The sequence below is a fragment of the Anguilla rostrata genome, chromosome 8, assembly GCF_018555375.3.
Source record: "Anguilla rostrata isolate EN2019 chromosome 8, ASM1855537v3, whole genome shotgun sequence".
Taxonomy (NCBI): domain Eukaryota; kingdom Metazoa; phylum Chordata; class Actinopteri; order Anguilliformes; family Anguillidae; genus Anguilla; species Anguilla rostrata.
In genome coordinates this window covers 38427630-38446304 of record NC_057940.1, presented here as the reverse complement: position 1 = coordinate 38446304, position 18675 = coordinate 38427630, and the positions used below count along the sequence as shown (strand labels likewise).

The 18675-nt window shown below is 43.0% G+C and overlaps 1 protein-coding gene across 2 annotated transcripts in view; it reads right to left on the bottom strand.

The window, feature by feature from the left end:
- LOC135261677 (dysbindin-A-like) overlaps nucleotides 1-17612 on the bottom strand; it is a 69384-nt gene extending 51772 nt beyond the window's left edge. The window contains exons 1-5 of one of the 2 annotated variants that reach the window (XM_064348188.1): nucleotides 17374-17612; nucleotides 16289-16318; nucleotides 15890-15940; nucleotides 10980-11040; nucleotides 4544-4676 (exon numbers count right to left, since the gene is read on the bottom strand). In XM_064348188.1, the coding sequence (XP_064204258.1) occupies nucleotides 4544-4676; nucleotides 10980-11040; nucleotides 15890-15940; nucleotides 16289-16318; nucleotides 17374-17429 (331 nt within the window). In that variant the 5' untranslated portion in view covers nucleotides 17430-17612. The remainder of the gene's footprint in view (nucleotides 1-4543; nucleotides 4677-10979; nucleotides 11041-15889; nucleotides 15941-16288; nucleotides 16319-17373) is intronic. The other variant, XM_064348187.1, reaches the window with a different exon arrangement.
- Nucleotides 17613-18675: the final 1063 nt, after the last annotated feature.

Genomic DNA, 18675 nt, shown 5'->3' with positions numbered 1-18675 from the left:
GCAATAATACTGAAGAAACCAGAACTGTTCACAGGTGGCCATCTAGTGGCACAAAACAGGTACTGCTGATTCCTTGGGGGAAGCAAGCCTGTCAGCCTGTCACTTAGGTGCACTACCGTTTCTATGGCGAAACACGGGCTTATTAGCAAGGATTAGATAAACCCTGTGTGCTGAGACGGCCAAGGACGACGCTTAGCCTGTCAGTAATACGGATTAATGGGGTCCAATTACCAGCTACACAAAAGAGCCCCCCTCTTTTTATATTCCCCACAATTTCCCTGCATGTATTACCGGGGTCCTGGGGGGCCTGGCCAATGGGGTTCAGGCCCTCGCTTCTCCAGTGCTGTCGCTACAGGGCGCGTAAACAATAGGAAACGTGCTGGAGTAGCGCACAGCGCTGCTAGCCTGAATCAAGTCTGTTTCAAATAAAGCCAGGCTCATTCTCATTTGCTCGGAACACAATGACGCCTCCTGGTGCTCTAAAATTTAATGTCTCTTCAGACAGTCGTGGGGGAAGGGATTATGACTCAGGGGAACACAGTGTTCGGGAGCTCTGTCAACTCCAGTTGACTTTCAGCCATTACTGTAAGGCACCATGAGTACAGAGTGAATACTAACCAACTTAAAATGCCATAATAATGTGTGATAAGGGTGGTGGGGGCGGGGGGCAGGGTTTTAGAGGCAAATGAGAATTTAAATGTTTTGTCATTAAGAAACTATATACACTCTGCAGAACAGGCCGTGAAGGGGCTCAAAACTGCTACAGCATGGTGCAGTTCAAAATTAACCTGAAACCGGTATATAAACGGTAGTGAGTATGAACAGTCAGAAGGGGGCAGCACACATTCAAAGAAAGGTCTCACGCAACATGGCAAAGTGAACACAGAGCAGAACACGTATTAATGACCTACTACTCTGACTCACAGACGTGTTTTTATTACATCTTACGATTGTTCCACACAATGCAATCTTACGTAATCTTATGTAAACAGCATTAAACACGAGCATTCCACACCTCAAGGACACCGTGTGGTAACTGCGGATAAATTTTACAACGGTCAGGCAGCCTTTGCCAAGCTTCTAAAAAAGGCACACAGCTGGGGTCCAAAGTGGGTAAGGCCAAAGGCGTTTGCCACAAGTGCGGCTTGGGTTCATGTTCAAGTCTGGATCGGGTCATTAACCAGCTATGACTGGGATCCCATAGTGCACGGGCACAATTGGCTTTGTCCCGCCAGCAGATAGAATGGGTTTGAGTTCTTGATGGTTACTGTTACGTCAAATCTTTCCAACGGTGCAGCTAGCGCTAATGTGCTAACGGCTGTCACTCAGTGAGAGCGGGCCTTCTTTGATCACGGCTAGGTTTCCCATAGCACTGCTAGGCCTGCGGAGAGTGAAATAGCAAGCCGCTAGCTCACATACGGTAACACTGAACTAAAGCACACGCTTCAGCTACAGTGACCCTTGCTTGGGCGTGTGCGGTAGAGGGGTGACTCAACAGTCACAAACGGTGGTTCCAAATCTGGCGTGGCAACCGGCAGAGAATGCTGCGGCAAAGTTTGGCTGAAAAACAAGGGATGCTTTTTGCAAACTCCAAGATCGCAAAGGTCTCTAACATTAAGGGTAATGGTACGCACGCTACGAAGCATAAGTGTTGCTTCCGCACCGCGCTGCAAAATTTGCAGTCATTATCTATAAATGAACAGAGATTCTGAAAACACTTTGGAGTGTTTACTGTACCCACTTAGGCGGGCGAGACGCCGAGCGACCGTCAGGGGCGGAGCTACCGTCCGACCTCCGCTGAGCCAAGCTGCTGTGAATAAGAGACGGCTTTGGGGCGGAGGAAGCAAACACAATCTTCCACGGCGCGATCGGCCCTCGCCCCTCTTGAATAAAGGATGACCCTGCTTGAGTCTCACGGCGAGGCAAACCGAACCGCGGCGGCTCCAAGGCCGACGTGATGAAACAACAGGCTTGTTCTCGCTGACCTAAAAAAGGGAGTGGAATCCGTAAACATTAACTAAGATGGCTCTCGTAAGTGTCTGGCGAAAGGGTTTGTTTTGTTCCTTTTTCTTTCGTTTATCAGGGATGCCGAGCAATTGTATGACAGATAACATGCAATGTTCAATTTCCTGTTACATACTGTCTCCCGATTTGCTATCACGTCCCCTGTCTGAGGCCTTGACTGATCTCTTCCCCATGTTGGTTGCCAGAAGTGGTCTAATGTGAAACTATGCCCCTTGAGTTCCATGCTAAATGAATGTAGCGCATTCTTTTTTCTTTCCAATAATGAAGCAACTACAGATAACAGTACAATGCTATACTCAAATACAAACAATCACTGGAAATGTAGACTGAAGGTCGTAGATCACGGTCATGTTGAAGAGCCATGCCCCTTGTTACAATGGAGCCCAAAACCTATGGCTTTGCTTAAGTACATATCCAGAAATATGAAAAAATAAACAACCACAAATCAAGGCACTGCTATAACAGAGGAGGTAAAGTCTAGCAATGGAAGCTGAAAGAATGATCAGACTCCTATTTCCAGCTGTCCACTCAGTTCAATCTTTCAGTCATCTAATAATAATAATAATAATAATAATAATAATAATATCAGCCTGATTTTCATATGCCCAGTGCGCAAATTACATCTCTGTTATGATACTACATTCTCATATGATTTATGATGATGATGATGATGATGGCGATGATGATAATCACGATGACAAGCTGAGAGGTCGCTATTCATAGCAATTATTCAGCGGCTGTCCATCTCGGATCCCTCACACTGGTGCTCCACAGCCTGGCGGACATCTGGCCTGTCAGCAGGGGGACACGCGGGCTCTTCAGGCCGCAAACGAGGCCCAACACCACGGGGTGATTGGCGGCTGGGGGCAGCCCTTTCCGGGCATGTCTGAACCCCGAGGTTCGTTCAAGCTTTTTTTTTTGATAACCAGGCAAGCTTCTGTTTAGTCTTAAATTCCAGAAGCATCTATACCACATACACAAAAACAGCAAAAAGGGCCATTGCATTAATGTGTGAAATTAGTTCAGAGTGCTGGATTCCAATGTAAGCTTTGATTATTAGAGTATAAAATTACAGGACATAAAGACCGCTTTGCAGAGAGCCAAAATATTCACAAACCCCCAGGCCCAGCTGGCTCAGACTTTGCGGGTACTTTCCAAACCAACCCACCAGACCGGCCGAGTTTGGCACCAGGCAATTTAGCGCATAACAAGAGGGTCACTTGAGGTTAACCAAACCCTTCCCGTAGAAATAGATCGACTAGAATAGTTCAACTGACTTAGCAGAAGCAGTGACACTTCATCTATTCTGGAAACCACTGTGACAACTACATCTTCAGTGTACACTCACCAAAGAGGTTCTATATACAGTCTACATGCCTCAGAGCTGACTAAGCACTCCTCAGCTAAAGTTAATCCGGAAGACATCAGCAGCTCGGTGTCTGGTAGACATCAGGCTAGGTTCTCTCCCAGGCTAATACCTGTCCAGGGTTTTATAGTCAAACCCCCATTTGACATATTGCTGAACTTGCAGCGTAACCAGTTTTTCTAATAATGTTCATTGGATAAATGACTATGCACTGAACATAACTGCTAGGCTACTAGGCCTCACTCTGAGTAGCCAAAGAGGCACAGTATTTCAAATGTTTTTTTCCTTACACTTTTTAAAATGAAGTAATTAGAAGTCTTCGGCCCATTTGCCTCGATATATATAGAGGCAAATGAACTGTGTATTCTGTTCAGACACTTTACATGTATAAGGTCTTTGTGCAAGTCTGAAACTCTGTGGCCTGCAGGGCTTCTCAACAAAAGAGGCGCTCTTAGTAGGACACTGCCTAAATAAAGGTTAATATATAAACCGATATGCAGACAATTCTAAAATATCACGAAAACAAATCAAGGATTCTTTGCATTGGTATTGGTTATGTTAAGATCTACATAGGTACTTCCCGGGGTTCTTTTAAGGTGAACTCACAACCTCATAAACATATGGTTTTAGGAGTTATGGAGCTTGATAGCACTGGCAGCAGGGCAAGGTTGGCTGTAAAGTGTTTACTCTTGGTCTACGTCACCCTGTTAAGATAGCATCGCAGAATGTTTTGGCCCCACGTTTTTATTTTTTCCAACCTTTATTTTTCGGATTATTAAATACAGACATTTTCTATATTTAAACACACTGGAGGAGCGGGTGAGCCAACCTCCTGCCTGCCAGCATGGGCCTGTGGACTTTCTGGTTAGTTTTAGTTTCGTTCTTAACCCTTACACTGCACACTCCATACTTGCATTCATGCATAAATAGCACTAGATTAGGATCACCCTTATCAGAGAACCTAAGCTTAGCTATACCATACATATTGTTTGAGCAATATAATGGAAATATAATTTCTATAGTAGTAGTAGTCTCAAACTTATGATGACTCGACAACAGAACCCAGAGCCTCTACTAAGTGGCTCGAGAGGGCTGAAGCCATTATCTGTGCCCCTCACCCCTGCCCCCTGGTGGTCAGAGGTTCACACTCACCAATGTGGGAGGTGATGGATGCCAGGTCGCTGAGAAAGTTGGGGACCTCTCTGAGCTGTTCCTGGAGCTCTATCAGCACCGCCCTCCTCTTCTCCCAGTGCGCCAAGAGCACCGCCACATCTCCATCCAACACCTGCAGGAGCACAGTCACATCTGCAATCAGGGCATCCATACAGAGCACCACCCCATCTCCATCCAACACCTGCAGGAGCACAGTCACACCTGCAATCAGGGCATCCATACAGAGCACCACCACATCTCCATCCAACACCTACAGGAGCACAGTCACACCTGCAATCAGGGCATCCATACAGAGCACCACCACATCTCCATCCAACACCTGCAGGAGCACAGTCACACCTGCAATCAGGGCACCCATACAGAGCACCACCACGTCCCCATCCAACACCTACAGGAGCACAGTCACACCTGCAATCAGGGCATCCATACAGAGCATCACCCCATCTCCATCCAACACCTGCAGGAGCACAGTCACACCTGCAATCAGGGCATCCATACAGAGCACCACCACATCTCCATCCAACACCTACAGGAGCACAGTCACACCTGCAATCAGGGCATCCATACAGAGCACCACCACATCTCCATCCAACACCTGCAGGAGCACAGTCACACCTGCAATCAGGGCATCCATACAGAGCATCACCCATCTCCATCCAACACCTGCAGGAGCACAGTCACATCTGCAATCAGGGCATCCATACAGAGCACCACCACATCTCCATCCAACACCTACAGGAGCACAGTGACATCTGCAATCAGGGCATCCATACAGAGCACCACCACATCTCCATCCAACACCTACAGGAGCACAGTCACATCTGCAATCAGGGCATCCATACAGAGCACCACCACATCCCCATCCAACACCTACAGGAGCACAGTCACATCTGCAATCAGGGCATCCATACAGAGCACCACCACATCTCCATCCATCACCTACAGAAGCACAGTCACATCTGCAATCAGGGCATCCATACAGAGCACCACCCCATCTCCATCCAACACCTACGGGAGCACAGTCACATCTGCAATCAGGGCATCCATACAGAGCACCACCACGTCTCCATCCAACACCTACAGGAGCACAGTCACATCTGCAATCAGGGCATCCATACAGAGCACCACCACGTCCCCATCCAACACCGACAGGACCACAGTCACATCTGCAATTAGGGCATCTATACAGTGCACCACAAAAATTGCTCTAAGACTTCCCTATAACTAACTTGCATGTATTTCCACCCAGGCCACCCTAAGCCTAACCATAAGCATATCCTGTGCATAAATGCATATGACAAACACGCAAATTTCTAATTACCTCATACTCCATGATCAACACCATCCGATACCTATTTATACTGAGCTGATCTTCCCAATATTTTTACAATGCAGCTCTAAACAGTGTCCTCTGAAACACAGCAAAAACACACTCCTGTCTTTCCATTTCACAGCAACCGCTTCTATTGACAGGCTGAATACACAGACACAACCACAGTTTATTGAACAGAGTAATTGAAAATGGCTTAGGACAACGGATAGTAACATATCCCGAGAGACATATTTAAAATTTCATTTTAAAGAGAGACAGATTTACTACTAATAACCTCGGCTTCAGGAGTCTTTACAGGAATTAATTAAATTCATAGGCGTAACTTATAAATAGAAAGGCAAACTGAAAAAATTCACAGACTCTAATTACGGTGCAAGAGAGGCTTAGACAGATAGTGTACTCATCAGGTACTAACACTTGCTAATCAGAGAACAAGTAACAGATGGTGCATATGCAGAAATCCAGATGTTTATCTAACTAATATGTTCTGTTTCTGAGTTTCACAATTTCTCTAGAACAGTACAGTATCGTGCATGTTGTTCATATTACTAATGTTGCGGTGGTGAATGAATATAACACGTACCTAATTCATCTTTTCTTTCACGGTTTAACAGATACTAAACTAAAACCATTTTAAAAATTAAGCCACAGAGTTCATTCCAAGTGCTGTAACTGTGCAGAACAGATATCATGTTCAAAGTTCATTTTTTGTATTGCACCTATATCTTCATAGCTTTCTTTTTGGACATCGTCTAAAAACATCACTTGTTTTATTCTACATTTCAGTGCCAAGGTTTTATGCAATTTTACAACTACAAAAGAAAAGAAGATATAATTTGCTTCCCAACTGGAAGCTGAAATCCTTTTCCCCTGATACCAGACAATGTAGGAGTCATAATAGATAGAGTAAAAATAATAGACAGTAGAATAAATAGCTTCGTCCACAACTGGAAATTAAGACAATACTTCAAAATATTCAGTTGTAAAAAAAAGAAAATTCAGACCACAGAAATTCCTTGTGATTTCATAGATACACCTACTAACAACTTGAATACAGAACAATGGTAAGGACAATCATACAATAATGAATTGAATGCAACCCCTGACTGACCCTGAAGGATCCCAAAACAATTTGGGTGCACCAGACAATAGGGGAGGGGTCTGGGGGAGGGGCTTAACTCAGAAAACCACCAGCGACGAGCCAGATCCACAGTAGAACACCTCAGGCAGAACCCAGCTCCTCCATGTGACTACACACTGGAACCAAACTGAATTTCTTCAACCTCTTTTGCTGCCTGTTGGCTGCTGAAGCCATTGTTAGGCAGTACCGCTTACATGACACACTGCTTCTCAATGAACAAATTCCTTTTCCGAATACAACTGACAGACCCAGGGGACAAGCGGTTCGTTCCAAAACGAAATAATAAACAAAGGCCGTAGGAGCATGATGCAATCGGCTGCGCGAAAACCAAAAAAAAATGGTATTTCAGAAACGAAACCGTTCTCTTCTCCCCCTGAGGGAAAGAGCGCGGGGGTCACCGCACGGCTAACCGATTCCTTTTCTGTGGTTTGCCGCGCGTCCGGAACCGGCGCTGCTTTCAGTCACGCGCATCACTTTTCCGGTCGCAAAACGCGAGCAGGCCAGCCGACAAAGAGCGCAGCGAAACGAGGCGAAACTGGCGCTCTGACCTCCGAGCCGCGGGCGGGTACGCACCGCAGATGGGGCACGGCTGTCGTGCCCTTGAACGACGCGCACGGGGGCAGCTGTAAACACCTACTTCATCAAAACCGAGCTGTGGGGGTAGAATCCACAGGCCTTGATTACGCAACAAATGAACAGAACTCCAACTGGGGGAACTGACTCCCGTTACTCCCTTTGTCAGGCAGAAAAACCGGGCCCTGTAACGTTAGAGTACTTACCACACAATAAGCAGCACCATTATCAAATCAAGGGACGCTAAGTAATGAGATCCATTTCCTGAGGAGGGATACTGTATCTTGTGTGTCCTCCACTGGGCGCAATTGACTATCAGTGACCGTGACCGGCTTGCCATCGATATAACTGATCCTGATGTCTATCTCTCTGCGAAATCCTATTCCGCTGCACTGCCCTAAACTACAAACGCAGCACCGGGCCAGCAGCTCGGCATGCAGGACACGCTCACAAGTCGTTGTCTTACCGTGCGAGAGCAAACGTGGTGAACATGGCGACGTCCTGCTGTCTGACTGTGCTCCTGTCTTATTTGAGATGGAGGAACATGTGCGTGCCTGATACATTATCTAAAATTGATATTCTGATCTGGTGCAGGGGAGCCATAAGCTTATAATAGGTCAATGTCTCACTAATAGAAGCATGATATTATCATTAATGTGTTCATTATCTGGTAGCTCTGATAGTAACATTCTTGCCCTGAGCATTTCAATAGAGTCCGGACTGGGATTTTGTGGTAATTACGCCACTTTTAAAAATGTCTTATTAATGCTTTCTCCTGCACATTATACCCAGAGTTAGAAGCGCAGGAACTTGCAGGAACGCGCACATTTACTCTTTCATTTACAAACAATGCGATGCAGATGTGATGGAAATATGCAGAGGGGTCTTCCAAGGAAAATAGATGATCTCTTTCTTAATATAGTTATAAGGAAAAATGGGAGTCAGATGAATCTATGCCACGATTAAGGCATTTCAGTATAAGCTACGACCACCAGAAGCGGTCTATAAGGAAGCGCTCAGGAGTTTTTCACTGACACAGCAGGTTTGCCAAAATGATTATGCAGGTCATCGCTTTGAGGCTTTAGAGCATCTCATTGGTTGGAGCTGGTTAGCGATGCACTGTGAGCGTGCAGAGAGCTGGCTGGATACACTGTACTCAAGTACACACATAAGAGATGACATCCCGATAGTGGAGATGACCTAACCGGGACACTACAAATAGAACAGGTGTGACAGGAACAGAGGGAGGTGTGGACTGAGGCAGTCATGACTGATAGTAACCTCAGCGTCGGTGCCAATAAAAAGCACTGCTGTCCAAATTATAAGGGAACTGCTCGGAAAAAAGAAGGTTGGAATTAACTGGAAAGTCAAAATGATAATAATGATGAGCGTTTCCCAGTGGGGTGTTGAGAGATTTACCGACCCCCCCTCCGCCTCCACCTCAAACACAACCTCAACCCAAGAACAGGCTGTTTTTCAACAGAATTAAAGAACCCAAACTGTAAACAAACCAGAGTTGCATAAGCCCAGCTGGCCCTTGAGATTCTTTCTAGGACAAAGTCAAATCTTTACAAAAGCCATCTTAATTCACCATTTAACCCTAAAAGGTCTAAAAGGTATAAGATCTCAAATATGTGATTAGAATGTTCTTAACTGAACATTCTCATGCTTATGTAGTAACAATTACTGGTAACTGCAAGCCACGGAGTTCTAGAACACTGACTTAAAATTTTGAAAACTTATTCCAAAAAGCCTACTCTTCAAAGGGTTGAATACAGACACTGATGCAAACAGGCCGTTTTTCCCCTTAGTTACTTGTCTTCCCCAGAAAAAAATAAAACAGCATTAAAGTTGTCCTTAGGTCAACAAATATGGTGAGCCATTGTGATTTAAAATGTGTTGCTTGTGTATACTTGTGAGAAACAGTATAGAAATAAACAGCCTCTAGAAAACGTCTTGACATAAATTAAGGGTACTATAAGCTAGCGAACAGGGAGTGGAAGAAGTGGCAAAGAACAAAACAGGAAATTCATTTCATTCAATGCCCACATTACTCCAACCAATCACAGCACGTATACGCTTCAGGATTGTGTTGTGTAGCGGCAAGACAACCACTCGGTTGAGAAGATTGCTGCAATGGCTATCTCTCTGATCAACAAATGAAGCCTTCAAACCCTTGAACCAAAGTGAAATCACAGCATCTTATATTTGTATTATCCCATTCGATTTGGGGAAGAGCTGACAAAGAAAGCTGTAACTTACTGTCAACATGGCCGCCTAAAAAGACTCAACTTCTTATATTTAACTAGTTTACAGCTTACAGTAGGCGATGCACAAAAACTCTAGAACTATAGATGGGGCCAGTGTAATTACAGTGCTTCATTTAAGGCCTTTTATAATTACTTACCCATTAAAAGTAGTTTGCAATCTCAAAGCCTGTTTATTTCCAATTTCCATATCTTTTAATCAGTGTTTTGTTCTCCGTCTGCACTTTCTCAATCTAACATTCTGTTTCCAAACCGGCATTTCTTTTGTATTTCACAGAAAATGTCCTTGATTTGTCATTGTTAGGCAGACACATCTGTCTTTCTCTGTAACATATTAAAGCTGCTCATCCAGGAGGCATCTGCCCTGCAAGAGCAGTCTTGGGAAGCTGAATATTGTCAAATGCCACATTCACAACAGGATGAATCTGTCACCAACACGTCTTAGATTATATACCAGACAGCAAAACAAGTCTCCCAGTTCTGTACTGTGTACAATCACGCTACAACACTACCCAACCATAGGCACAGTATATGGGCATCAGCAACAAAATGAAGGTGGTTTTTACTAAGTATTGCAGTAGGCCTGGAAAGGCAATAGTGTGGATGAGACTGAAAATCAGTCAGCCCCCAAGTGGTCCTGTTGGTAAAGGTGCTAGCCATAAGCACCACATACAGCACTCACAGTGCACGCTTGAGCCTGGGTTCGAACAGCGGCTCTGTCCCGTCACCTTAGGGGTGGGTTTTAGCCCATCTGGCCTCCATCGGGTGCCACTGCATTATTATATGGGGCGGCAGTGTAGTATATTGGGTAAAGAGCTGGTCTTGTAACCTAAAGGTTGCAGGTTCGATTCCCAGGTACGGACATTGCCGTTGTACCCTTGAGCAAGGTACTTGACCTGCATTGCTTCAGCATATATCCAGCTGTATAAATGGATGCAGTGTAAATGCTATGTAAAAAGTTGTGTAATGTCATTTCTTATAAGGCAACCGCAGGTCAGTGGCTATCAGTGAAAGATATGCCTCTCCTCTGGCTGGCGTTGGTGTATTTTTGCGGTACAGTTGAAACATGCTCTGCAGCCGAGCGGTGAAAAGCACACCCACCTCTGCGCCTCTAGCGCACTCACTCCCTCCTTCGTGCAGGGCCACCCACATGTCTTCATACCTGCAACGCACAACAGGAACGTGTCACTCCAAGCCCGTCGCAAACGAACACGTTCACTCGTTTTAGTTTCGACACGTCTGCACAGAACAGCGAAGCATGACCGAAGGATTCAAGAAGATTATAAACCAGAAAGGAAACTATGCATGGTTTTCACAAGGCAGATTTTTTTACTTATGAAAGATAATCAAAAATATATCATGGGCATGGTAGGCTATTTGTTGGTAGAAATTCTGCAGATCTGCTGTGTTTCATTCACTTTTGCTGGCAGGTGTTTTTTTTTAATTAGTCTCTCGACTGCAGTAAAATCCCTTGCTTTTCAGATGACACATCCTCCAAATTCAGCACAGTATTGGAGCGATTTCTGAAATTCATACAGTGGAAATAATGACATAGAACTTTCTCCTCAAATATTCAGTAAAAAAGACACTAATTGACTCATATAGACTGTCCAGGAGGGATTGATGTTTGAAGTTCTATTTTGTCATTATTAAATATCTTTCAACATTCTATTGAATGTAGCTACATTAAAAACATATAATTTAGACTGCAACAAAATAACAAAAATAGGTGGAAACAGGGTTTTATGTCACTTAAAGTCAAAGCAGCCAAAGAATCTTCTGTCTGCCAAGGCTTATTCTGCTAATTAATCCACTTCAGTCTGTTATCTCTGCTCATACTTCAACACTGTCAAATAATATGCTACATTCTTTCACTCTGCCCTGCTCCGCACGCTTCAGATAATTCTCTGTCTATGCCACCTGGAAACTCTTGGTTAGCATAAACACACATTTGCGAGCGGTTTCCTTTGCAAGATGCATACAAGTAGGCAATCCATTAATTTTGAAGAGCAGGAAATACACACTATTGACAGACAGAGATTGCAGTTGTTCTGCCCCATTAGGAACAATACACAAATCATTTACTTAAGCGCTCTAAAGACCACATGATGCAGCTTAGGACAGAACAGAACCGCACCCCCACCACCCAACAGTACAGTACATTCCTGGGGCTCCTGAGTGCAATGCTCAGCCTTCAGCTTAGGCACTTATGCAGTGCAGTGATGTAGCCTGTGGCCCAGTGCTCCTTGTGCTAGCACTGGCTGTTAGCTCTGTGGGAGTTCTACAGAGCCCTCCAAAATCATTCACGCCCTTGATAAAGATAAGCACAGAATGTTGTATAAAATAAACAATACAGGCTATTACCTATATTGTATACTCAAAATGTACTGTACATGTAAAATTCTATGTGCTCATTTGTTAAAAGATATTTTGTAAGACAAGTCATATTTTTCCAAAAAGATCTGACGTTTATTCACACCCCCAAATGATCATTTTAAACAAAATCCAAACAGACATCTGCTAGTTTTTTCAAACATTAATCTCAATCTTATTGTGGCCTCAAATGGCTTCCCGTCTCACTGGGGTACCTGAAAAATGGCTGTCCGTGGATCTATACTCATTTAGACGCATTTGCCACATACGCTTTTCAAACGGATTCCTGTGTATTCTAATCTGTATCTAAACGGTTGATCTATACTCCACGCATGAGCTGTGAGGGTGAAAGGTAGGACTAACAAATTAACTGAGCGTATAACCTGGTCGATGCGAGACGCCGGAATTAAGCTGGAACACGGAATGGAGGACTGTGGCCCCCAGGGCTCAACATCACCGTTTCAATTGATCAGTCCAAATTACAAAGAGGTCTCATGTTTACAGCGCGTCTGAACTCAGTCAGCCAGAGAGGCAAACAGGGCCCCGATGTCTGCTGTCAGGTTAAGGACACTCGCGAGTGTTTCTGTCTTACGGGAGCTATTCTAATAACATATTCATAATGAGACTATTAGAACACAGAAAATTCATAAAGTAAATGATCACACAGTCAAAAAGGCTTAGTCTCAAAAGTGGGGGCTGCGTAGAAGATGTCCGGACGCTCACAACTCCACAACTCCACAACTCCACATCCCCGCGTCTGCACAATTCTACGTCCCCACATTCCCAAAACTCCACATCCCTGCATCCCCAACTCCCCACTCTACATCCCCATGTCCCCACAACATACTCCATGACTCCACAACTGTTTCTTAAAGGCTTCTGAAGCATCAATTTTGTACTCATGTAGGTATTGTGTTTTATTACAGCCTTGTGAACATCAAATTGTCTTTACCCAAAGGTTGCCGGATCTACCTAGAAATGGATCATTGGGTAACTGCAAGGTCAGAGTAAGCATCACCCTGTAGGTGATCCCTGTAGGTTCCAAAAACAGTGACAAAAATTATATACCCTTGTTAACATTATTTTCCTAATGTTATCCAGAATTATTTCCATCTCTCCCAGATCCCTGTGTCAGAGATGTACATTTCAAACACACTTTCCGCACATGGCAAGCAACCAAATAACCAGAGGATAACCCTACCAATTTAAGACTCAACACCGTGGGCGCTGCTATACTCAAGAGCAAGAATTCCAGCAGGCTCTGGCAGCCAATGTCAGTACTGATACAGTCAGGGTTCAGCTCTCAATTGTGTGACACATCACAGCACTTTCACAGAACCCACCACTCAACAGCCACCTGCTCCAGGCATGTTAAAGGTACGCGACGCTTGATTATGAGGCCGCGAACATACAGCTTTACCAACCATTTCTTTCATCGCCAAAAGCCAACCATTTTGGCACAGATAAGGTCGTTTTTTAATAATCCACAGCAACTGACTTTGCATTGATATGCCCGACAGCTCATGCTTCAGCCATAGAAAAGGCCTAAAAACCACTTAATAAAAGGGCAGGATTTAGAACAGAGGAACGCGAGACTCGGGCAGGTGTGAAAACACCGGGGCGAACAGGTCTGGACGTGTGAGGACACGCCCGCGCGCGGAGCGGGCATGAACAGGCAGCGGCAGTCCAAAGGCGAGAGGAGGCCGGCCCGGCGGGGCCCTGCAGACAGAGAGGCTGGGGACGGGGGGAAACAGGTCGCGACAAGAACGGCCAGCGCCAGACATGTCCCGGCATTCCTTCGAGCGCAGGTGGCCGGGCGACGCCCGTCGCCTGACGGATTCGGGCAGGCGGGGACATGTCAGGGCAGCACCCCACGAGCCGGAACACGCGCTCCGCAGCCGCGATTTCACACAGGCTACTGTTAGCGGCTCAGAACAAGGGGTGGGTTCTAAAAAACAAAGCACAAATACGGAGCTTAAAGGGGACGTGAAGCACTCTGTAATATGACTCCGGTTCATTTGCTCTTTACCCTAGACAAGATATGTCCCTGCATTCAAATCTGATATTGACCCGTATTTACTAGAAAAATAAATATATAAATCTAGATATTATATAAACATAATACAGCAGTTTCTATTTGATGCTAAGTAAGTAGTCATCATGGAGTGATTCAAAATTCTTGCATCCACAAAGTCATGTTATATCTCGGCTGCAAATTAAAACAAGACAGCATCTGTTGTTGGCCAGGGTGCTAATAGCTCCCACAAGACCAATTACAGTTCAGTATGTGGCAACCCCCATGTGAATAGACTGAAAGAGAGTGGGTATGTAACACCACAGATACCCAAATGACACAAAACCAATACATCTGATCCTTTGTGTTTCCCAGCATAACTTTTGACTTTAAATATTTCTAGAAATGACTTTAACAGTCTTTTTCTTTTGGCTTGACTGACCACCACAATTCTAAATGTTGGACCAGTTTCTCTAAACCAAGATAAACCAAGCTAAGCAAAGATTTAAAAAAATAATAATAATAAGCCACACATTTGGGGCCACTGGTATTAAACATCACATGCGAAGCTACGAACTTACTGTTACTTCAGATACCGATTCGTTTAAATACTTTCTAGTGACTAAGTCTCATAAAAAGAATGTAAACAAAGCTGCTGTTTAGCACCTTTGAAACACTGCAAGTTTATCCATTTCTCACACAGGTGGTAACTGAAAGGCTAAAGCGTGTTTGATTATGAGCAGACTAGGGATGCATGGTACGGAATGGGCTGTTCACTTACTCTGCTTATTTTATTATTAAGCAGAGAGCATTGAGCCTAATAATTTTTTATTAAAAAAAATAAATAAGGGGTTCAGATTATCACGATTAGGCTACTTTTTAGGGTATCAGAATCTGGCTGATACTGATAAATTTGTTTTAAGCTTTTGTAGGCTGAAACCAATACCTGATATCCCTGTGTATGCCTATAGTAGACCTGACTACTCAAATGTTCTTTTTACTGGTCAGAACAACAACAACAGCAACAAAACATTGATCAGCTGCAACTTCAGAATGACATGGCACATGGTTTATGAAAAAATAAATAAAAAGAATTACTGAAGTAATTGCACTGATAACCAGTGAGTAGTAGAATAGATTTTTAGCACTGTTTTACTTGCTTTTAAAGCATGAAATGGCTTAATAACAGAATATATCCCTGACCTTTCAGTAAACTTCCTTCCCCAATGTTCCCTCAATATCTGCAAAAGCTGCTCTTCTTGATATTCCAAAAGTGCATTCCAACAGAAGAGGAGAGGCTTCCTTAGTTTTTATATATGTTAACAGTGCAATGCCCCATTCATCTAGCAGATCAGACACACGTCACACCACAGTCAAAAAAATCATACCTGAGTATGATTGCCTTTAAAGGATTTTTATGTTTATCTTATTTCCAAGTCCACACGTTCCTGTGCTATTTGTTAGCGTTCCACTTTTTATTGTATCACTTTGTATTGTATCATTGTATCAAAATGCTAAAGTTCAAGGACGTATTGATCTATTAAGTATTTATAATCATCTTTATAATTAGGCCCTTTTTCTGGGATTTACAAAGTCCCCGGGTAAATTTTTTTAATGACCTTACCGGTTGAGAATCTCCCCACCTGCAGAGAACTCTGGGAGAGTGCCATCTCTCCTGTGGTAAAGCAACATTGGATACACAAGAGTACAGACAGGCTTGAAATGGAATGGAATGAGGATGCAACGTTATCATATTAAAACCATCAAAATGTCTAATGTCTCTAATGTCTAAGGTACACTAAGGAGAGCTAATGCATTTCTGAATTCCATTCCAGGTTCTGCTTTTCATTGTTTAATTTCCACAGGTATTTTCCTAATAATGTTATAAGATCAGAAATGTGTATATTTAGCTAAAGTTCTTGAGGTCAATAAAGGAATTAAAGAGTGTTTGGGTGTACAGCTAATTAACAAATGAAGAGGGGGAATAAGATGGAATTTGTCTGGTGAAAGCCAAATAACCTACCTCTTTGATTTGTTGCTCAGAGTTTTCATCCTGAAAGGGCCAAAATAATGCAAAGCATGAATTAAAAACATAATGCTCGTAAGAAAATTTTAGCTAGGTTAAGCGTTCCTGTTAAAGTTACAGCATAATTCCAAAAACTTTCTTTGCCCGGGTCCCAAAACTGGTTTCAACTTAATCTAAAGAGGTCATGTTGGGGCTCTGGAAAAAGATATTTCTAAAATGTATTAATTAAAACCGTTGTGTTTATTTATGTATTTATTTATTATTTTATATCATTGGATTGAAAAAAATACCAGTATCAATAAACTTGCCGTTTAAATTATCGTTTTTGTTGGATTTCACGTCATTTAAGGTCCTTCAGAGTCAATGCCTAAACATATTTTATTAAAAAAAACGAAAATAACGTCATGTAAAAAGTAGGCGTGTCAGTTTCAGTTTGGAGAGCTGTTAACTCCGGGATGCTGTAACTGAACAACATGTCAAACTAAAATAGGCCACTAAAACTAAAAAAAAAAATCCATATGACCTTATTTTCTGTTTACAACTAAATTCGTTGTACTCTTCCTGGAGTTAAAGGGAACTCTAGCAGATGATAGCTATCTGAACAGGATACTGTCTTTGTAACCACTAGCTGGTGGCCCGATTAATTGTGTGGGTGTGACTTTCCTGAAACCACATGACAGTCAGCTGAATGTCAAGGAATATGTACAAAGGTCGTTCCATGATTTTAGCCCAGTCGCACCTGATACTATTCATAAACGACAATTCCTTTACAAAATTTCGGTATGTGATGGAACCACCGAAATAATATTTAACAGAAATACAGACCAGCGCGAATCTAGCATTTAAATAACATGCCCCGGCAGTTTTTAGAACAAGTTGTCACTGTCAACAAAAATCGCATCACCAGTAGTGAGATCATTCCACAGTTAACCAAATAGCTGCCATTTGGGCTGTGATCATATTAGACTATCTTTCGCAATGCATAACGAGAAAAAAAAGTCTCAATTCTGTTAACGTTAGCAAGCTCGCTAACAAACGTACGGATTAGTAAAGCCCGGCTAATTGCGAAACAAAATACAAACCCAGTTGAAAAGTCTTGCTGCACCGTATGCAATCTTTCTCTGAAATTCTCAAACATTTCCGTATTTTATTTATTCGTGTCACGTATATAGTATATATGAAACAGTTATTCTATACTGATTTATTCCGTCTTTGGCGACCAGTCCCCAGGCAGCTCCTTTTCAATACTCTCTGGTGGACGCTGTGCCTTGCTGTAAGTGTTCAGCCCTTTCAAGCCGAGCTCAATTCCGCGCTCAGTGTCAGCAGCCAGCATCAGTTCACTTCCTGCTTCCTTCACGTGTTTACCATTTTCTGTGATTTGTGCGTTGTTTCTGTCCCAAAATGATATATATTTGACAAAATATTCCTGCGTATCACATTGGCCTAATTATGACCGTCAAAAACACGACGGTGGCCATTGTGTGCTATGGATGATATCCTTCTTTGGAAGAGATCATATTTTCGTTATCTGAGATGAAAATTACTTAAAACTGTTCTGCTACTCAGTTCATTTGCCATTGCAGAAGTAAACCAAATGTTTTCTCTGGCTGAAATTTGAAATGCTGTTTTTTTAATAGCCTACAGCCCAAACCTTAATGACAGCCTACAATTAGAGGCCAGTTCCCCTGTCAGGAACATTTTATTATATGATGATATTTGTTCTACAGATCAATATGGCGCTCCCATTGACAGATTTCAGCACTAACACATGATATTTTTACAATAGCCAAAACTTCCACTCACATAATAGAAAAATAGCCTATATCCTAGCCCAATTGATGGAATATAACTGTTTAATCTGTGTTAAAAAGATGTGGACTAGAAATGTTCACATTTAAATTTTCTGAACAAACGTAGGCTTAGTTTCTGACTATCTGAATAAGCACTTCAGTCAGTGACAACTTCCATCACTTGCCCTTTGTTCCCCCCCCTAACAGGCAAGATTAAATAGGCCACATGTAATTATAGCAGCGAGTCATCATAGGAACAGTATTACAGAGCAGTCATCACAATGTTAAGAGGCTTCCTGCAAAACCTGGCACTCAAAAGTACAAAGCATAAGTGTACCCTGATAACAATTCAGAGTGAACAGGAAATATGCTTACAGGGGAAGCATATCATTTTAGTCATTTAACAATTTAATACATCCTGAGAACTACAAATTAGCTTAGCATTCAAAGTGACTTCCTAAAACACTCATCAGTTCAAAAAAAACTCAGACTGACTATTTCATTTGAATTTATGCATTATTTTCTGACTTAATCTCGGGATTTATTTAATACATTTTATGCATTATGCATCACATTAATACATGAACAGTGGTT